At 35.6% G+C, this 20,022-nt stretch overlaps 1 protein-coding gene across 2 annotated transcripts in view; it reads right to left on the bottom strand.

The window, feature by feature from the left end:
- Window positions 1-20,022, bottom strand: part of DPYD (dihydropyrimidine dehydrogenase) — a 338,172-nt gene that overhangs the window by 295,399 nt on the left and 22,751 nt on the right. For both annotated transcript variants that reach the window (XM_059478500.1, XM_059478498.1), the window contains exon 2: window positions 11,445-11,555. In XM_059478500.1, coding sequence (XP_059334483.1) covers window positions 11,445-11,555 — 111 coding nt within the window. The remainder of the gene's footprint in view (window positions 1-11,444; window positions 11,556-20,022) is intronic.

The following is a 20,022-nucleotide window of genomic DNA, read 5'->3' as shown; positions in this document are numbered from 1 at the left end:
AATTATGTGTCATGGCTTTTCCTTTCTTACACTTTTATATTGCATTCCTTTATTCCACTCCTGCAGCTCTCTGATTTCTATGTGCTTGCTTAACTATTACCCAAATGGCTCCAAGCAGGACACACTCAAACTGAAGAATAAATAAATTAAAAGAAAAATACTATCTGTGGCCATGCGGTGTTGCCTAGCAACGCCCTGTACCTCTCCACAGCTTTTCTAGAGCCCTGGTGGCAACAGAGCTTTTCAGACTTATTGCTACAAATATATGCAAGATCCTTCTCACATTGTGTGGCCATTCACTGAAAAATAAATGCAGAGGAAAACAAATGAAAAAGAAAAACTCCAGAGAAAGCATCAGCAACAGCACAAGAAATGGCCACCTACTCTGATGCACACTGCCCTCTTGTCTCTAATGGACTCTGCAAAACACGTGCAACTTGTATGTTATTGCTGTTCACCAATACTACTATTGTTATAATCTTTGAGAAACAGAATGTAAACAAGATTTCTTATGCAATTAAAATGTGTTAAATTCAACCAACTCTTATGTAGTTACTGTGGAGGCGATAGTGGCTGAGATTCACTGGACTCTTCTGAAAGCTTTACACTAAAAAATAAAAGCTTGCAGATTGTATAGGGTAGGAAAAATGGTCCAAGCATGGTCAAAAATGAAGTGGAATTATAAGGAAAGTGAAGTTTGTCCCCAAAAATTATAGATTCAATACTAAAAGATTTTCAATATGTATTACTACTAATTACTTCAGATGTGACAGAAGTGAAAGTAAAGTAAATTCTCCCCCTAACACTTCTCTTCAAAAGTTAGATAGAAACGCTCATTAAGTCCACACTTCTCAAAGTATTGATGATTTAGCACAAGCTACACTGAGTTACAAAGATAATAAGCTAGCTTCACCAAAAGTCCTTTTTGTTTTGTTCCACAGCAGTGAAAGACTCCTTTCACCAACCACCTCTGAGAAAGAAAGTGGATAAAATGACACTTATGCAAGGGACTGAAACTTTAAGGATATTTGGAGTCTTAGAAGGGGAGTCAAAAACTAGAAATGCTAAAACAAAAGGTAGCTACATCATTTAGCTAAGGACAAACCTACAAAGAAGCCCCACAAAAGGATGAAAATGTTAACATTGTATTTCTGAAGGGCATAAAAAAAATCAGCATTCTTGCTTGGAAATTTTATATATAGCTAAATCAGTCGAAAGCAATTTCATGTCTGCATAGCACTTGCATCAGTAGCAAGGGAAAAGAAAGCAGATCAGAGAGCACGTACCTTAAAAATATATTTAACAGCATTAATCTACATCTATCAGCTACAACTTGTTACTTGGTAAAGACAGGCTGCAAATGATCCACACAAATAAACAAAGGACAGAAACTAACATTCAGGTACTCAATTAACCCCATTCCCCAAGTAATGTCTGTAAAAATAGAAGGCTGAAGTAAGGCACATAGAGTGGGCTAGAGAACACAGAAGAACCCATAGATCATACACTCCATAAAACAAACACAGGCATTGCGCAGTCAGGCACTTAATTTAAAATGCCTAAAAAAGGTTTCAAAACTTTATTTGGCTCCTGCACATACAACTCAGTTTTAACTACAGAGTCAGACACTATTTTACATAGAAGTGTTTCATGACTTAGAAAACAGAGAGGGCACACCTAATCATTACCCTTTCAACATTTGGGCTCAATGTGCAGCCTTATTTACTGGCCACTAACCAGATCTTATTTGAAGGCAGACCCATTTTTCCCCATGAACATTTCAATGACACTCACTATGTATCTGATGTGATTCAAATGCAACTTATTCTACATAACCCCCACAGTCCAAAACATTAAAGCATACAGGAGACTAGAAGTGACAACTTGGACAACTACAATTAACCTCTTGCTTTCACATTCAGTCCATAATCAGATTTTCTTACCCAGTTCATGGAACCATCACCCTCTGATCAGCTGGTATTTCTAAATCCTCTTCTTGCTTAATTCCAGACATTAGGCTCCTAGTCATTCTCATCCTCAGCCCTTGGCTGTACAGCCTCCTAATTGCACTACTAAATTTATTCTTATCTTTTTTATTCTAAACTTCAGTGTCACACAGTCCTTTATGATGTTCTAGTTCCTTCTGTATTGACAGTGCCTGTCGATTTTCTCATAACATGCTCCTAATATTTATGTCAAGCTCATTAATGAAAATATTAAATGTTATGAATCTGAAGACTGATCCTTCAAAAAGCTCTTCTAAAAGCCCAGCAGATCTTTTTTAAGCACTTCTCACTCTCATTTCCCCTCTAGCCAGTTCCTTATCCATGCTACTATTCTAATCTAAGCAGATGACTGCTTAGATGACTTTGTTATTAATTCGCAAAAATAAAACCCCAAAACCCTGGTTTAGTGTGTCAAGATTTATCCCTAAGAATAAAGCCCAAATACCTCATCCTATCTTCCATTTTCCTTAATGCATTTAATTAATCTCTGCTTCAAAATTTTGTTTTCAAAGTTTTGCATGATGCCAATACAAGATCAACAGAGCAAGAATTGCCCGTCACTTCTCTGTCTTTTAGCACACACAAACTGCATTGCCTATTCTTTAATCAAGAACTTGCTCTACTATAATTTCACATGTCAATTTTTCTGTGATATTTTTATGGATACAGTACTGTTCCTTTGACTTCAAACACAAAACACTCCAAGTTTTCTTTCTGGCCTGTCTGGTGTAATTTCCACTTCCGCACTTTTCTGCCCATTTAGCCACCTCTTGCTTCATTCCCATTTTACTGAAAGTAGGACAACAATTTACAAAGACTTCAGACAACACCTAAGATCCTTAATCCTATCTTCACACTGACTTTGCTTGTTCTTTTATTTCTTTTAGTTTAAACAGCTTAAGAATCTTCTACTATTTGTTTTATATAGCTGAATAACCTTTTACTATTTGTTTTAATTTCTTTCACCCAGAGTGACTCAACTTGACTTTTGAAAGTTCTCATTTTTTCCTCTGTATTTCCTGCTTTGCCAATCAATCCCCTTTGTTTCAACTCCCTATGGCTAATCCTCATAGTCTTAACTTTTTGAAATTGTTTAACAGTTCAGTGTGAACTATTCTTTACAAATTTGGATTCAAATTCCAAATAAATTTTGTATATTTCAAATACTAATAATCTTCTCAAAATTAATGTCTTTAAATTGTTTACCTTATTCTATACAATTTATATTGAACTTAAAAAAAAAGATTGATGAAAATTATATTCTGTATTTATTCTATGACTTCATCCACTTGCTAAAGGGATAAAGTCCATTCAGATTCATACCAGAATGGATAAGATTGGCATGAGTTGAAACTGTTTTTAAAATTCTGTATTAGTGTTTCTGATTAAATGACTATTACTAACAAAGTTTGTCAGTTATCACGTCAATGAATACTTGCATGCTACCATTATTAAGATCTGCGTTTTGCAGGTTGCATTTAAAAAGTCAAAGCATCTTACAATCAATGACTTACCTCTGTAATAGATTACAATCAATTCCAAGTGCAGAAAGTGGTGAGGGTAAAAGAATGAGGATGGTGAACTTCAGAAAATATAATTTCTGGTATGTCTCCTGAGAGTTACACTGATCAGTAAAGGAAAGCAGGAGAAAGGGCAAACCCTACAGAAATTCACACGGGGGAACTATTCCTAAGCAAAGCAAATAGAAAGGAAAAAAAAAAACATAACTCCACAAAACCACAAACAAAATAAAACAAACAGGAAACAAACAAAAAGAGAAATTCACACCAAAGAGTGTTCTTAGCACACCTTTATGATCATATCATGCCTCCCCCCAATGGCCTGGAAATCAAAATCATAAAAGCAGGGAAACTGACACATACCTAGAGAAGATAAATTTCTAAATATAAATGAACTGCATAAACACTGTGGGAATAAAACCAGAAAGTTATGCAAATTTAAGTTAAAAAGGAAGAGGAAAAAACTATAAAACGATAGTAAGAAAACTGTTCTACATACATGAGAAGCAAGAAGAAAATGAAGAGAAGTACAGATTATGTACAACAGAGCAAATAAGTGATGCAGAATCAACAGCCCTCCCTGCTCTCTTCATGGAGATAGCACAGTATAGCCATAACTACAACTAAAAATATATATTTTTAGCAAGAACATGAGATTGCAGGCTTGAGCATGGAAAAAAAAAGAATAATTTATTCTTTTTAATCAGACTGATTCAGCTCATGTATCACTGAGTCATCAAGGAACTAACTCAAGCAACGCATGGAGCACTATCAATTGCACCCACTAGAAGGTTTGTGGTTCCAAAAGAAGAGAAGAGACAGACATAATGCTACCCCTTACAGAGGGGGATTGGGAGGAGTGGAAAAAAGGCAAAAAAAAAAAAAAAAGAAAAAAGTGAAAACAGAAATCATTGCCCCAGGCAGAGAAAATGGAGTACATATATTAAAATTTACTTTACAATATAAAAAGCGCCAAGACAACCATGTAAAACTGGCCAAGAATACCTGGCAGAGTAGATGTGGCAAATCTGGAATAAACATTTTTCTCCCCCAATTATTCCATGCCACATTTTCCTAAGCCAACTAAAAATGTAGACTAAACAAATATCCAGTGAGTGTGCAACTAACTGAAAAACAACTAGGTTCTTTTCTATCACCAAAAAATAACCTGAATCAAGATGATTCACGATTGACCCAAGACCTCAGTGACTTGACTAATTGGAAAAAAATTAATGTACTAATGGTTTCTACTGTCATAATGTTTGGTGGAGTAAGGGCAACAGGGAACAAAGTAATACTAAACATATCAAAAGGCAAGAAGAGAATTTCAAAAATCAAAGCAAACTAACAGGTCAGAATTTGGGCCATAAATACAAGATAATCCAACACTCTCGCAGAAGGAACAGCACATGTCTGATGGCCTTCACTGTGAGGGAAGTCGAGTACAGGAAAGAGCAACCTTGGTTTCAGCACAGGCAAGAGTTTACAAAAGAAAAAAAGAAAAAGAAAAAAAAAAAAAAGGGGTGTGAGTAGAAGGTCTGAAGTGAAGAAAGATAAGGTAGTCTTGATTTTTTTTCTGTTTTCCAAAATAACCAGCATAAGAAGGCATCTTTATCTCCATCTAGTAACAACAGGAAAGTATACAGAATTCTACATCTGAAAGAATCTAATACTAAGCAGAAGTTGAAAGTTGACAGTGAAGATGGTTTCTGATCCTATCCCTACTCTGATTTGCTCAGCTTTAATGAAGGGGAATGAACTGGACTTACCTAAAATTCAGCACTTTAGGCAGATAAGCATTCATTTTTGCCACATAATGAAGTGCAATGCTAAACAATTTGCAACTCTGAAACACTTCCATTTTGAATTGGTTAAGATCAGATATATACCTGGAACTAAATGCTGCTCACTAAAAGGTGAATGCTTCTCTATAGAAGAGGAATCATCCAACATCAAGTAAGACGAGCACCAAACCTGAAGAACTCTGAGCAGCAGCAGCAGTTAAAAGGCTGGAGGTGCTTTCACACAGCACTCCAGAAGAGCCACAGGGTGAGAAGGAACCTTTTGCACAGTACTAAGAAAGCATTTGGCACAACTTGCCATCACCCAGTATTTGCAATTTAATACACAGAAAATGTGCATAAAACCACTAATTTGTTGCATCGAGGCAAGTTAGGAGCTATTGAGATATTCTAATGAAAACACCTCAAGATACTGAAATGCATATAAAACATAAGATTCAAGGAAATTCATAATATGCATTTCTTAGACCCACTATACATGATATCATATACAAACATGTAAACCACTTTATTCCAGTGAAAGGGTTATAAATGCCAGCATATGCTATCGATAAGTGAAAATGCAGAGTAATTAGTTAATCTAAAAAATGCATGAGTAGGAATTTGACTGCTAAATGATTAAACTGGTACATTTTAAAATGCGTATTAATATTTAATTATTGACACTATGAGAAAAGAGAAAATCTCTTGATGTTACTTCTCAGCTCTTTCTGATACTCAGCAACACATGTATTATTCATATGAATAGTTTGTGCATATACAGTCAATCACTAGTTAAATAAAAGAATCATTCTCAAATTCCCTAATCACCTCAATAGATCCTAACACAATATTTTCCACATTTGGGAATCAGAGCATTTTATTTAAGAAATCAGTCTGGCCATGATGAATACAGCGCAGCTCGAGCAGACATCAGTTCAAAGAATCAGATGTCAAAGTGCTCCCTCTAATGTCCCTTAATCATCACACCAATTAGTGGTTGAATAGTGATGTGATTAAAGAGACTGCTGCTATCCTATACCTATTCAGACTAGTAGAATTCTACATATGTTCTACCAATTAATGTTTGAATAGAGCAGCGATTAGAGAGACATCTGCCATTGTATACCCATTCAGAAAAGAGCTAAACTTGCATATTCATATGCAATGAAGACAAAAATAAATATTTGCAAAGGTAAACTATACATTTAGATTATAAATATAATTGAGTTGATTTCCTTTAATGAATGTTCTCTATTTTACAATATTTGGGATTATTTTTTATTTATAAATATAGAATCTTTCATCAATACATGTCTAGAAACGGACAAATTATTCCCTGAAAAAGCATTTATTCACTAAGGTTCCTGATTTCAGGCCTTTGGTGTACTGGGTTTTATATCTACTTGTTTGCAATTTGCACTTTTTCTGCTTCAATCCATCAGTTATTTGTGAAATTCTAACTTGATTATTCTGTATGCATGATACATTATTAGGCACAAAAATCATATGAACTTTTTCCACCTCACTGGAAGGCAATACTTAGATTAACACATTATAGCTGAGAAAGATCATCTTGTTTACAGATTATAGCTGAGAAAGATCATCTTGTTTACAGAATTTTCTATGCAAGCCTGGACATTGTGCATCAGGAGGTACTTACATACCTTTTTATAATTAATGTCTTTATACAGATATATATATATAGAAGTGACAGCCACAGAATACTATCAAAGTGAAAAGCAATTAGAAGTTTTAGCAAGCTCTTATTACTACTGTTTTAAGGGAGTACCCTTGTCCCCTGAACTTAAAGAGCATCATGAGCTGGTATATCTTGCAATAAATTGCAAATCTCCATCATTAGCACAAAATGATCTGGTAGTTGCAACTTAATGTTGCACAGAAAAAGACAAGGTGAAGAATTTGGTTTTCTCTAATGGCTGGAAAGAATTAGAGTACAATTAAAGTCTCTTTCCCAAAGTGAGCCCTTGCCAAAACACACCCCCCCAAAAAAAAAAAACCAAGAAAACAAAACAAACAAACAAAAAACAAACAACAACAACAACAACAACAAAAAAAAAAAAACAGAACCTAAAAGAGGTGAGCAGGTGAGCATAACAATTATTTTGTCATGGAACAGAGGCTCTTTTTGCACAATTCTGATCAGGCTTAGCACATGTAAGGACAAAGAACAATGCTAATACTGCCAGAAAATCAATACTGTTACAGGCTATGGCAATTAGCTACAAACCAATTTAAACCCCATTTCCTTTTCACCTTCTTGTCGTGTTGAAATACTACCAGCATTTCCATCTGGAGCAAATGTTACAATTATTTCTGAATGCAGAAACTGAAGCAAGTCTGAATACATAGATGGATCTATGTCAACTTCTCACCTGTCCTTAGTAGGTATCCACAAGATTTCATTACCAAAAAGAAGGCTAGAATATCCCACTGAGTTCTACAGTGACAAGTCAATTTCTAAAACTTGTGGAGGTGAATTTCATTTAAATTACAAAACTGTACATGTACTAGGTAGAACAAAACTTGTCCCATAATACTTAGAAACCCTATTCATAAAGCAAGGAAATCAGTGTGCTGGGTGCAATGCAAATGCACACAATGTGTGCCTCTGTAGCTGGTGACCTAAATGTAGGTAAGCACAAAATACACACAGAAATGCAATTATGAAGAGTTAGAAACCACAGAAAAAAAATATTTATTCGAAGTCTAAACAGCCCTGAACTACTTAGGAAGGACCTGAAATCAAAGCAAATCCTCACAGTTTCACAGCTGATCCCTTTGCTTTTGTTCTATGTGTAAACTGATGATCTAATATGATCTAAATTTGCACTATTTAATGCTTACTATTAGAACAGCTATTTCAAAGCTCTTCTACTTTTAATTTTTTCTGGACAACAGAAATCTTTGTTCCCCCAAAAACTAGAGGCATGTGTTTATACGCTTTTTCAGCATGACTCATAAGAAATAAGAATGTTAATGCTTAGGTCTAACACTGTTACTGAGGGTGACACAGCAATAAAGAGTTTTCCTACTCTGCTACGTATCTCTGAGTGAAAATTTCTGAAGGAAAGCTGACTAATCTTGCACCTAAAACTATAAATAATTTGTACAGCAACACTTGATTGCTAACAGAGTAAATAAACAATAGCACTCATTGAAAGCATAATTGAACCTTCCTTTAGAAGGATACTTTTACAATGCTGAGGAAAGATATTGACACTCCGTTTCCACTTCAGAACTCATTAAATGGGCAACTCAAAGTGTCTCAGAGCAGGCTAGGAGTTAAAATTTCACTTGTGTAATTATTCTGAAGAAATATGTAAGTCTGCCATCTGGAAGTCTATTAGACATTACAAAGTCACTGTGTGCATGCCTCAGCAGATGCAGCTTTTGTTCAGAGTTTTGAGGGCTGTTAATTTAATTAGTTTTGTATTTTCATACTCCCACCTTCCTTTCAACAGTAGTTCTGCAAAGGCAGCATCAGAACAGCTTTAAAAGAGTCCAAAGGTAAAAGCCAAATTCAGATTTTAAGGAAATGGAAACAAATAAAGTTCATATGGACTTCAAATGGAGATTGATCTATTCATTAACAGGCCTAAACATTATTGCCAGTGGCTCTTTAGACCAAAACAGAAAACTGTGTTCAGTGGATCCTTTCCTACATTAGCTTTCCTAATTTAGGAAGGCAATAGGATTCAACCATTCTATTTTATTTTTTTATTAAAACCACTCAACAACAACAATCTGGAGAATGCAAAAGGTCTCTTATTTTTTACTGATATCTTTTACGTAATGGGAGACCAGACAAATATTTTATTTTTTCATTTTTTAGGGCTTTTTCTGCTATAGTAAGGTAATAGTAAGCTATGTAGTAAATCTTACACAGTAAGAGTAAGCTACATATCTCTGAGCAAAAAAAAGTTTGTCAGTGTTAAAAACTAGGATCATTACCCACCTAGAAATAAGGACTAGCCCTTTACAGTTCCTTCTAGCACTTGACATTTCTTATAATAGCTTGCAAACCAAATAATGTGATGTTTCTACCAAATAATACGTAATAATGCAGTATTGAAACTATCTGCTATGAAAGTAGTTATATCTGCCCATATACACATTTGTTTCTTTCTAACTTTTAATCCTGTAAACTGCACTCCATGAGCAGATTCCTGTCAGGACACGGTGCTAATAACTGCACAGATCTCCAAGCAGTACTGCAGAACTATAAAACCAAGTTGTTTATCAGACTGCAAGCCTATGCCAAAACATCATCCTGCATATTTGACAATGCTCAGAATTTCTCTCAACTGAAAATCCAGACAAGGCACAAAAGCTGGCAATGACCCCAAACCCATGGTGTTTGCACAACCCAGGAAGCTCAGACCTTGGGAGTCCAGAAATACTTGAGACACCATGAGGTACACACATATAGATAACAGCAGGAACACAGGAAGAGAGACAAATTTCTAGACAACCATTCACTTTCAAAATCAACAGCAAATATCCAACACTTTATGAGAAAACTGAATCCAAAAACCAAGCAAGGCTGACATGGAGAACAGCTCAGGGATAACAAAGAGCGACTTAAAAGCCTAGAAGCTTTAGGATATGTGTATTAACACACCCATTAGTACAATATTTCTGTGACTGTTACAGTTTAACTAACCTGAATAATTTACATTGGAACAGCTAATTAGGCTACTACACAGATACCCAGCTGCCCCTGCTGCATGGATACCTGAGCTTCCTAACAGTTTCTGAAAGCAGAGGAGTTTAGAGCCCAGTATTGATTTCAGGTCACCTGCAAACAAGACTGTAAACTGCAGCTGCCCAGGAGCCACTTGGTAAGCAGCACAACATCGTCTGCAGCAGGAACAGCTGTGGGCAATATCTGCATCAGACATCTCAAAATAATCATCCAAGTCCACAAACAGAAGGTTTTTGTGTACATAAGTTTCTAGTTCACACAACATTATCTAAGGCAATAAATACAAGAAAATAGGAATAATAGCTATAGCAAAAAAGAGATTCTTATAATCAATACTTTAAAACAGGAAACTGTACTAAGAGAATTGCTGAAATGCTAAGGATGTCCTATCCAGCAAATACTTCTTGTTAATACTGGATTTCGTGATTTTAAGAAACTGAGGAACAAAAATACCAATCTTGGTATTTTTGATTGGGTTTGTGTTTTGTTGGGTTTTGGATGACATATTTTTAATTACAAACATAATCAATTTCCTACCTGTATTTTCCTTTTTAGTGGGAGGTGTTTTGACAGCTCTGTGAAAAGACACCACTATCCTTATACTCATAAGGAATCTAGTACTCTCCCTAAAAGGTTTCTGAATTTTGAGGATTATGTAAGACAACCTGTAGGAAGACAGTAAAAACAGTACAAAACTTCTAATCAGATAATGGATCAAAGAGACATAAAAATTCTGATAGGATTAGTCAAATATCACGCTGAGACTAGGAATTCAAATACCTAGAGAGAAAATGATGATATGTAATGGCAGAAATACAAAAGAGCATAGACAATTTACAGCAAGAAAAGTATTTTTTCCAAAATCAACTATTTCCTGAAAATTACAATGCACAAAATTTAAATTCCTGGGTCATGTTTTAATCTAATATTTATGTATTTATATAAAATAGGTACATATGACAGGCTCCCCTACTTCTGTAGCAAAATAAAATTAGCTTTAGAAGTCTCAGAAAGGATGGTGAAGTGCTGCTCAGCCCAGTGTGATTCTTGGAAAGCAGAAAGAGAAGGAGGAAGTGGCAGAAGAAGCTACTCAGGGAAATCAAGGGGCTCAGCATGGCTCAGGATGTGATACTTGAGAGGGATCAGACTCCATAACAAAAGGCACAAAAGTTGTATCAACCACTTACTAAAATCACCAAAAATGAAAAAAGTATGGACTGCAAATAGGTTCTGCAAAGAACAGAGCTCATCACCAAGTAACTCTGTATCTACAGGAACAAACTAGAAGCCAAATGTGGCTACTGAATAACACTAATTTATTTCTCCCACAGCTGTGATTTCAGCCTCAATAATTGTTCCAGATGCAATGATAAACATGTTCCAGATGCAATGATAAACGTGCACTTACTGAACAGTTTTTGTCAGAATTCCTTTTCCATTGCTTCTTGACTAATTTCTTTGCTGCAGTTGAGTGAAGAGTTGCATGTGTTTGTTTTCGGGGATTTAAAGCCAGAATGTTCTGTGGAAAAAGAACAAAAGACATTAAAATATAGATTCAAATTTCCATAAAGGTTCAAAGCCTCTTTACACACTTATTTACAGTGCTCTGTAAAACCAAATGCAATTATTCCACATCATAGCCCAACTCCGTACAAATTTGTTTAGATTGCATTGTCCACGCCACTTAGATGATGAATATTTAAAGACATTTCCAGGATTACTAGAAAACAGAATTATATTCAGTAGCTTTAATAACGGTTTCCATTCCTAGATATTTTTTATGTACAGCATATAGAAACACATAATTCTGGTTCATTGTATCATTCCAAGTAACATTTGTAAAGCAAAACAAGCAAAAATATTTTAAAATATCTGGGTTATTTCTGAATGTTTCATCATTTCAGTATAAACTCCAATTTCCCCATCAAAACAATCTCCTTCTAAGCCTAGTGAGCCGACGAGTTAACTCATTCATCTTCAAATGCTTTTATTTGCAAGGACACAAACACATCTCAGGAATGTAGCCATACTTTTAAGTCATAGTGGTGGTCTGACAACACAGGCAGAATAAAGTTTGCAATGTCTTGCACTATCCTAATGTAACTCGACAAATTAAATAAAATTTTTGGAACCAAAACTCTTTTACAAATCAGGCAAGTAACAGATTTCTATAGCAAAAGCGACCTCGTTAATTTCAAGGGATGAGTGTGAAAGGCATCCAAGAGACAGATCCAGGCTCAGGTCTGTGATGGAGAACAAAAACAGGCACATTGTTGCTTGTAACTTCTGGAATTAGTTTGCAAGTTTACCTATAAAAAAGCCTTGGCCTTAGAACTACATGTCTCCACTATAGTGAGCAGAGTGTGTTTATTCTGTTACTATATGTCAAAGATGTGCGAGACTGACTTACAGAAACATGATGAGTGTGATGGAGTTATGAATATTATATTGTGACTCTTCCTAATTTTAAAAATCTGCTTCAGAGGGTGATAATGATGAAACAGTCATCTCTTGTATTAAGATTTTATTGCACTGATTTTGGGGACCTCTTATTTTAAACACGAAGGAGTCACTTTCTATTCAACTACTTAATGCCTTACTCTGAAGGTAATGATTGGTAATCCAATTTTCCCTCAAAGCAGAAACCTCACCTCTGCAAACAACATAGCCCAACACAGTCTGAAGCACAGAGACAAAAAGTGAGGTACAACATTCAAAAACCATACAGACTATTTAGCAGCCTACATGCTGCTGACTTTCAGTAAGAGTTACAGGTTGTTATTGGATGTGCCCCTGTAATTCCAGCAGAAAAGACTCTGTTCCAGTTCAGGGTGCTCCCCAGGTGAGCACCCTCAGGCAAGGTGTGGCAACCAAATGCATTCAGTGGTTATTTATGCCAATTTATTTTGCCCTTAATTAAAACAGAGCAGGGACATTCACATAAGGGATATCTCAGTGGATAGTTGATTTTCTCAGGATGATCAAACTCAACTGTCAGACCATTATCTGACTGTTGAGTGCCCAAATTACCCAAGCTGGGCAGTAGGTTCTGCATCACATAAAAACTTCAGCAAAATGTTGCCTACTCTTTTTTGTAATTGCTTAATGCTTGGCCATGAATATTATTTTAGCAAACTGAAATGAATTGCAAATTTCTAGCAATAAACTGTAACAGATGTACTCCACTGGGTACAGCACCAGTTGGTTTAAAACATAGAACAAATGGTGGGGCAAGCCAAGGACGGAAGAATCCCCATATGTTTGCTCCTGTTGGAATTCTGCAGCAAGAGCATGGCTCCAAGAGCAACAGTTGCAGAAATCCAAAAGGACTACGTAGCACAGCATGTCTCAGAATTAAATCTGAAATAAAACTGGCACAGAAATTACTAAATCACATATACAATATAAAAATTGCTTGTATTTCCACTACCTAAATAATATACTACCTGCTTAAATCTTGGATTGCTGACCAAAGTGGCTGCTCTAGCTAGAGATCCCTGGTGTTTAAGAACAACTTTGAAGTTAACTGCTTAAATGGGAAAATAATATAAATGCTCTTGGGTCAGTTGAACGGTCAGAAGTGAAATTAGTGAGGGTGTTTTCTTCCTATTCATTTCAGTTCCCTGGTTGACTTTTCACAGCTTATGGCTAGTCAGACATGTAGTAAATTTAACAAATAAAGTCAGATGGGTCAGTCAGTCAGTAAGTGCAAAATTACTGAGAAGAAAGTTCTACAATATGTATTGCAAATAACAATGAATACACGCAACTAAACAAAAACAAACCACTTGAATATGCAAGAAAGGAAACCTGAGACCTCCAGTCTCTCAAACACCCTTGGTCATCCAAGCAGGGGAAGAGTTCCTTGGTGAAGAGAATTATTTAGGCACCTGCAATCTTGTCTGAATCCCATGCTTATTCTGCCACATAAATTCTCATTCTTGACAGATGAGCTGTTGTTTGATCTCTCCAGATGTTGAAAGGCCAAGACTCAAGCTCCCCCATAGAGGATGCAGGTGCATAATGCATCCCTTTTCAAAGTACTATGAACTCTAGATTTCACATTAGGATGCTATTTGTACAGCAATGCAGAAACTATGAATTTTATCTTTACAGTTTTACATAACTGGCTCCATTTATTTCATTCATAGTAGATATAAATCCATAATCATTAATGGCTGCAAATCAGAATATAAGGATACTTTACTTCAGTAGAAATCCACTGTGGTACTCTGTTGATGAAGAAAGAGATGAGGCTATGGCTAAGGACACAAGTGAACTGAGCCCATGTTGAGTTTGTGACTCTTGGTGCATAAGCACAACAAACACAGTCGAGTTAAAGCTGCAGCTCTGCACAGCACTGATGATTATGGGCACCACCAAAGTATTATATTTTTCTTTACTATTTCCATAGATTAATTTAAAGACTTCACTTCCATAAAAAAGCCAAGGAGCCTATCTCTGTGGAATGGAACTCAAATATATTCTGCAGATGACTTGCTCAAATATCATTATGTTAAGGAATTCCTTTAATAATTACCCATGACAATTACTTCTTTCAAGTCTTTTAAAAGACAACAATTACTAAAAGCAACAAAATATAGAAGAATTATTCAATTTCAGAACACACCCCCTTCTAGAAAGGAATATATTTGTTATGTCTAATAGATATCAATTTAGGTTGCAAGTATCCTAAAATGCAATAAACTACTAATATGTAATGCACATTGAAAATGACTAGCATGCATAAGTCATAGCTACAGTTTTTAAATTTTGAGAATTTATTGATAGATGGTTATGTTGATCTGTGCCTATTGCAACATAGCTTCTGAGATTAAACTTACCATAAGCCATTCATTAGATGTTTATTGCTTAGCTTCTACTTTAAATGGCATGATTAAGAACTCTACACAAAAAATACTAGCTCTAATTTTCACTATCATCTATTAATGAAAAGGCTGTAAAAGTTTTAAAACAGCGTGTTATATCACAGTGAGTAATTTATCAGGAATTTGAATTATTATTACTCCAAGTAAGTGATTTCAAAGCAGTCATCCAGGATAGAATACACTCTCCAGTTAGGAGTCCTGTCTCTGATACAGCACTTTCAGGTAAATCAAGACAGGCTTGGCACATGCTCTGCAGTGATGCAACATAAATTTCTAAACATATTTCATTTTGCTTTTAATTTCATTAAAAGCACTTTTTATTCTCATCTCATAAAGCCACTCTTTTCCTGATATCAAAAGAAGCTATTTCAATTAAATGTGACTCTTAATTAAGTGCATACTCTGCTAAATAAAATATAAAGTTATGGAAGCACTTTGCTCATTGGGAACGCTCCAAAGCCAGTAGGGACTGGGGGGCATGCAGCAGAGAGGGGATGTTAAGAAAAAAAGGATTTAGAACACAGGTGGGACTGCAGTAACTTTAAGACAGTCATCAAAAAGCCCTATGAGTCTAGCAGCACGTTTGTAAATTATGTGACACTAATTCAAATTTTGAAAGCTTTTCTTTAAAGCACTGTAGTGTGAAACCTTTGGCTTTATATTTTTCTCCCCAAAAGTAACCACTTTAGCAAGGTGTCCTGCTTATGTGGACTCTATCTCTGATTCAAAACAATAAACTTGGAAAAATTCAATGGTTGAAGCTCACTCTTCTTCTAGAGAGCCTCCTACTGAAACCAATGAGTTGCACCAGGAGTAGTTAGTGCTTGGTAATCCTCATATTCATTACTGCTCATTCAAAGCCAGAATAAGGAACAAAAAACCTATCTTCAGGCTCTGTCACAGGTTGTGATATTAAAACTCCGTAAAATTCTTAAAAAGACTAAGTCAATATTTGCTTGTTTCAAGGATTCTGTGGACTTCCTGGAGCTCATTGAGAAAGTTTCCTATGAACAGCCCCAAAACACCTCCTGAAGTTCACCACAGATCAATAGGTGTACTGTCACAGTGAAGATGTGGAAAATGCAACAGTTCACATGCAGACTGTGATTGGGCATAAAACAAGGTCCCATGTGTCAGTCTCCTTGTTTTAGCACACAGCTCATTTCCCTAGCCCAGCCCCTGCAATACACAGGCTACATCCTGATTTAATCCTGTTGCTTCACAGAGCCCCCTCAGCCGAACACTTTTATATACATCAATTAAAATTCGGGAGTAAGCCAGGCATGCTAGGGAATGCATGTGGAGAGCAATTTAACCCACCCTATTCCATTAATCTACCCAATTTCCTTAAAAAGAGTTGTAATCTCCCTCACAGCAAGTAACATTAAATGTATTGCAAGATACATATGCTCACCAAGTGAACATAATGAGAACATATTTATTTTTTCTAAGAGTAATGAGTATACTAAACAATTAATTTCAAAGCTATGCAAGTGTTACTTCACTGACAGAAACAAATACCTGGGGCTTTTACATTAATATTTTCTAGTATATCTGAATATTAAACTAATGGTATAATTGCTCTTCAATCAAAGGCTAAAGAACTCAAATGTATTTGTTTTCATGAGATTAGATGAACCACAATAAGGAACTTTGTTGAAAAATCACATGAGTGTAGAAGAAGACCAAGGCATGAACTTAAACCCAGCTGGAAAAAGATTCAACTTTTAATCACAAGACAAATTTCTTCTTTGAGCCACACAAGCTCATAGTTTCAAAATGGATCAGGAACTAAGGCTGATGGATGACCTAGTGATAATCATACACTACCTGTGTGCTGCCATATGCCTTTAAAACAGCATTTCAGTGCTATACCTTCAGCTTCACATTTCCCCATAAGACAAACTGCTGATAGCAGAACAAACACTTTTCTGGTTTCTCGCACCCCTTGCATAGCCTCTAAAACTTAGAGAATGACAATTTACCCTGTGACACCCTCATAGCATACCAGTATCCTAGAGGAGTAGTCCTAGATCCATCACTAGATACTTAGATATTGGGATTTTCAATTTCATCACTACAGAATTTCTTGGTCCTTAGATTTTCCCACAATATATAAATACTACATCTTAACAAAATGAGCAGTTTTCTAAATCACTCCCACAAAAGTCGGGAAACTCTTAGTCATGAATACATCTATGTTAACAAAAGTGTGTTATACTTCATGCACTTTCTGTTACATAACAAAGTTAATGCATTACACATGAACAAAGCAGCAAAATTACACAACTAAGCAGGGTTTACACAATCGTGCTGTTAACTTTAACTGTCGGATTTAGCGCTTGATTTCTCTAACTCAGCAATGCATTTGTGCTAGGTATTACTGTAAATTCTAAAAGGTTTATTAAAATCAAACCCAAAAAGTGTTACTTGTTTCCCATAGATACCAACTACTCTCCTCTATGGGAAGGGCTCTGGGTGGTAAATTATGCTCTTGGAAACTCTGCATGCTACCTCCTTGACACAACTAATCTCGGCAGAAACGCATTGACCTCACAGGGAATACCAAAGCAAATACTCACCCTCCAGGCTTTACTGAAGTATGCAAGTAGTACCAGTATCAGTGAATTATTCATGCATTTAACACAAGCATATATATATATCAAAACCACACAGCCTAAAGCAGGCTTAAACTTCACCACAACACAGGATCACAGGATCAGTTCTGAGGCTCCTCCAGGGACACTACTAGTTGTGTAACATGATCATCATTATAGTTTTTGCACTATAAAAAATACATCCAAAAATATTAGCCTTTACATACAAAATTCAGAGAAGACATAGCTGAGCACAGCTCTTGTCAATGTACTCATTGAATTCACTATATGTATTCATTTGGCTGAATAAAACATTACTTAATTTACAGCCTTTAAAATGCAAGTTTTAAAATTTTGTACAGCTATCCCTCTACACACAGTTAATATTTTAGTAATTTTTCTCCCTAAATGGACATCAACTTTAATCATCCAACTAATTGGCAAAGTGCAAAAAAAACCAGAGCAACCAATGTCACAGCCTTGATTCTTAGCTTCATGATTGCTGTTACTTTAGAAGTAAGCATGTACATGGTCTCCAGTCTGCCATACCCACTACACTCAAAGTCACCTTTTTTCATCTTCCTAACAAAAACATCTTTCTCCTTTACAAATCAGAACTTAAAGCTTCAGAAAAATATTAGGCTTGCATCACAGGTATATCAGAACTTTTCTGTTTCCTCAGTGTAATATTGATCTATGTCTCAAATGCTTGCACATTAAATTGCACTCTTACATGAGGAATAAAAATGTTATTTGGTAAGAGCTCACTCACATAGTCATTTATTGAAAGGATCACAGCAAAAAGAATCGCTATCATACACATACATTTACATCTCATTTCTATTTTTCAACAAGACAAACAGATCAGAAGACAAAGCAAGCTCAGTTGCCTTTGAAAATAAACTTTTTCAGAACCAAAAAAAGGCTATTGCATCCCCATAACTGAACCTCTGAATTGGACCCTCAATTGTGAGTGTTCGCTTAAGCAAAACCCAAACCTGCATTAGAGACACGTCTGTTAATGACAAGCGAACGCTCTACTAACTTTTGATCAGAGGAGAGAAATTAGCAAAGTTAATACTGCTTAAGTTTAATCATTGGCAAAATCAGCGGAACTAATTTTAGCTGAGCAAAGCAATGTTCTGAAAACTTCGTTAAAAGGTGATTTTCAAAATCTAATAAATGAACTTGAAACACAAGGATGAGACTAACAATATACATCCAAAAGATCTAGTACATTCAGTGCTTGAAACAAATGTGAACATTTGTATTTGTTCCAAGAACATGCCAACTATCTATCAGTACCGACTTTCTAAATCTGTTGCAACATGAAGAAGTAACAAGTAAACCTACCTTTTTGCAACTACTGTGCAAAATTCTTACAAAAATTTCAATAGTAACTGTTTAATACAATGGTAAAATGCAAAATTGACAATGGGACTACAGACTTTATATTAATTTTGTGCATACACCAGAGCATCCTGATCAAAAAGGAAAAAAAGAATTAGCATGTAGAGACAAAATGGAAATGTGAATGATTTGTTAAATGCATCCCATAAGCAGTAAGTATATGGGAAGTCATATTATAAAATATTATTAAATGTCTGATAATTGAAAAAGAAACCGAAACTACACCATATTTTCAAGCAACAAAACTTGACAGCCCATGTAGGAAAGGCAAAAGCAAACTGTTGCCAGTTTCTCCTTTTTGTTTGAAAATGTCATTGTCTTCTTTTGCAGAAGCACAGAGTGATGCTGACACCTCCAAGCAAAGAAACATGACAGTCTGTAAGTATACAGGGACTCACATGCTATAGATGAGACTGGAACATATATCAGTAATAGGAAATATAGAAAATTCCTTGGAGTTCTTTACTCTTACAATTTTGATTTTCAAATCTTGTTGACATTAAATACTGATGAATGTGTGGGGCAGAAGCAGAGGTGATACTCTTAAAATAAAATAATGAGATAAGGCTGTCCAATCTAGAAACATGCCAGCAAACATTTGGGTTCTGATTTATTATACTTTGTCTCATGCTTATAGAGAAACTTACTTTTAAATACTTATTAAAAAGCATTGTATGTAGGAGCATTATTTTCTAATTCTTTCATTTACTAAGCAAAATTACACCTCTGCTGTGAGACCTCTGAACAGGGAAGAACTACTTTTATCATTTGTAAGGTTTTCTAAAATTACAGCAAAATATTTCTCCTATAAACATACTGTAATGATTCTAAGGCTGTGGATTTCAAACTGCATCAAAATCTAAGTATTGGACTTTTGAAAAAATAAAATTCCCATCTTGCTGGCTTGCTTTTCTGGGTTTAAACTGAATCCTAACACCCTCACATTATAGAATTTCTTCCTAACATCTCATCTAAACCCACTCTTTCAGTTTAAAGCCAATCCACCTTGGCATACCACAACATGTCCTGTAAAAAAAAAATAATCCCTCTCCAGCTTTCTTGTAGGCCCTCTTCAGGTACCAGAAGGCTG

This window comes from Ammospiza nelsoni, chromosome 9 (assembly GCF_027579445.1).
Source record: "Ammospiza nelsoni isolate bAmmNel1 chromosome 9, bAmmNel1.pri, whole genome shotgun sequence".
Classification (NCBI taxonomy): Eukaryota; Metazoa; Chordata; class Aves; order Passeriformes; family Passerellidae; genus Ammospiza; species Ammospiza nelsoni.
This window is presented reverse-complemented; position numbering and strand designations above follow the sequence as displayed.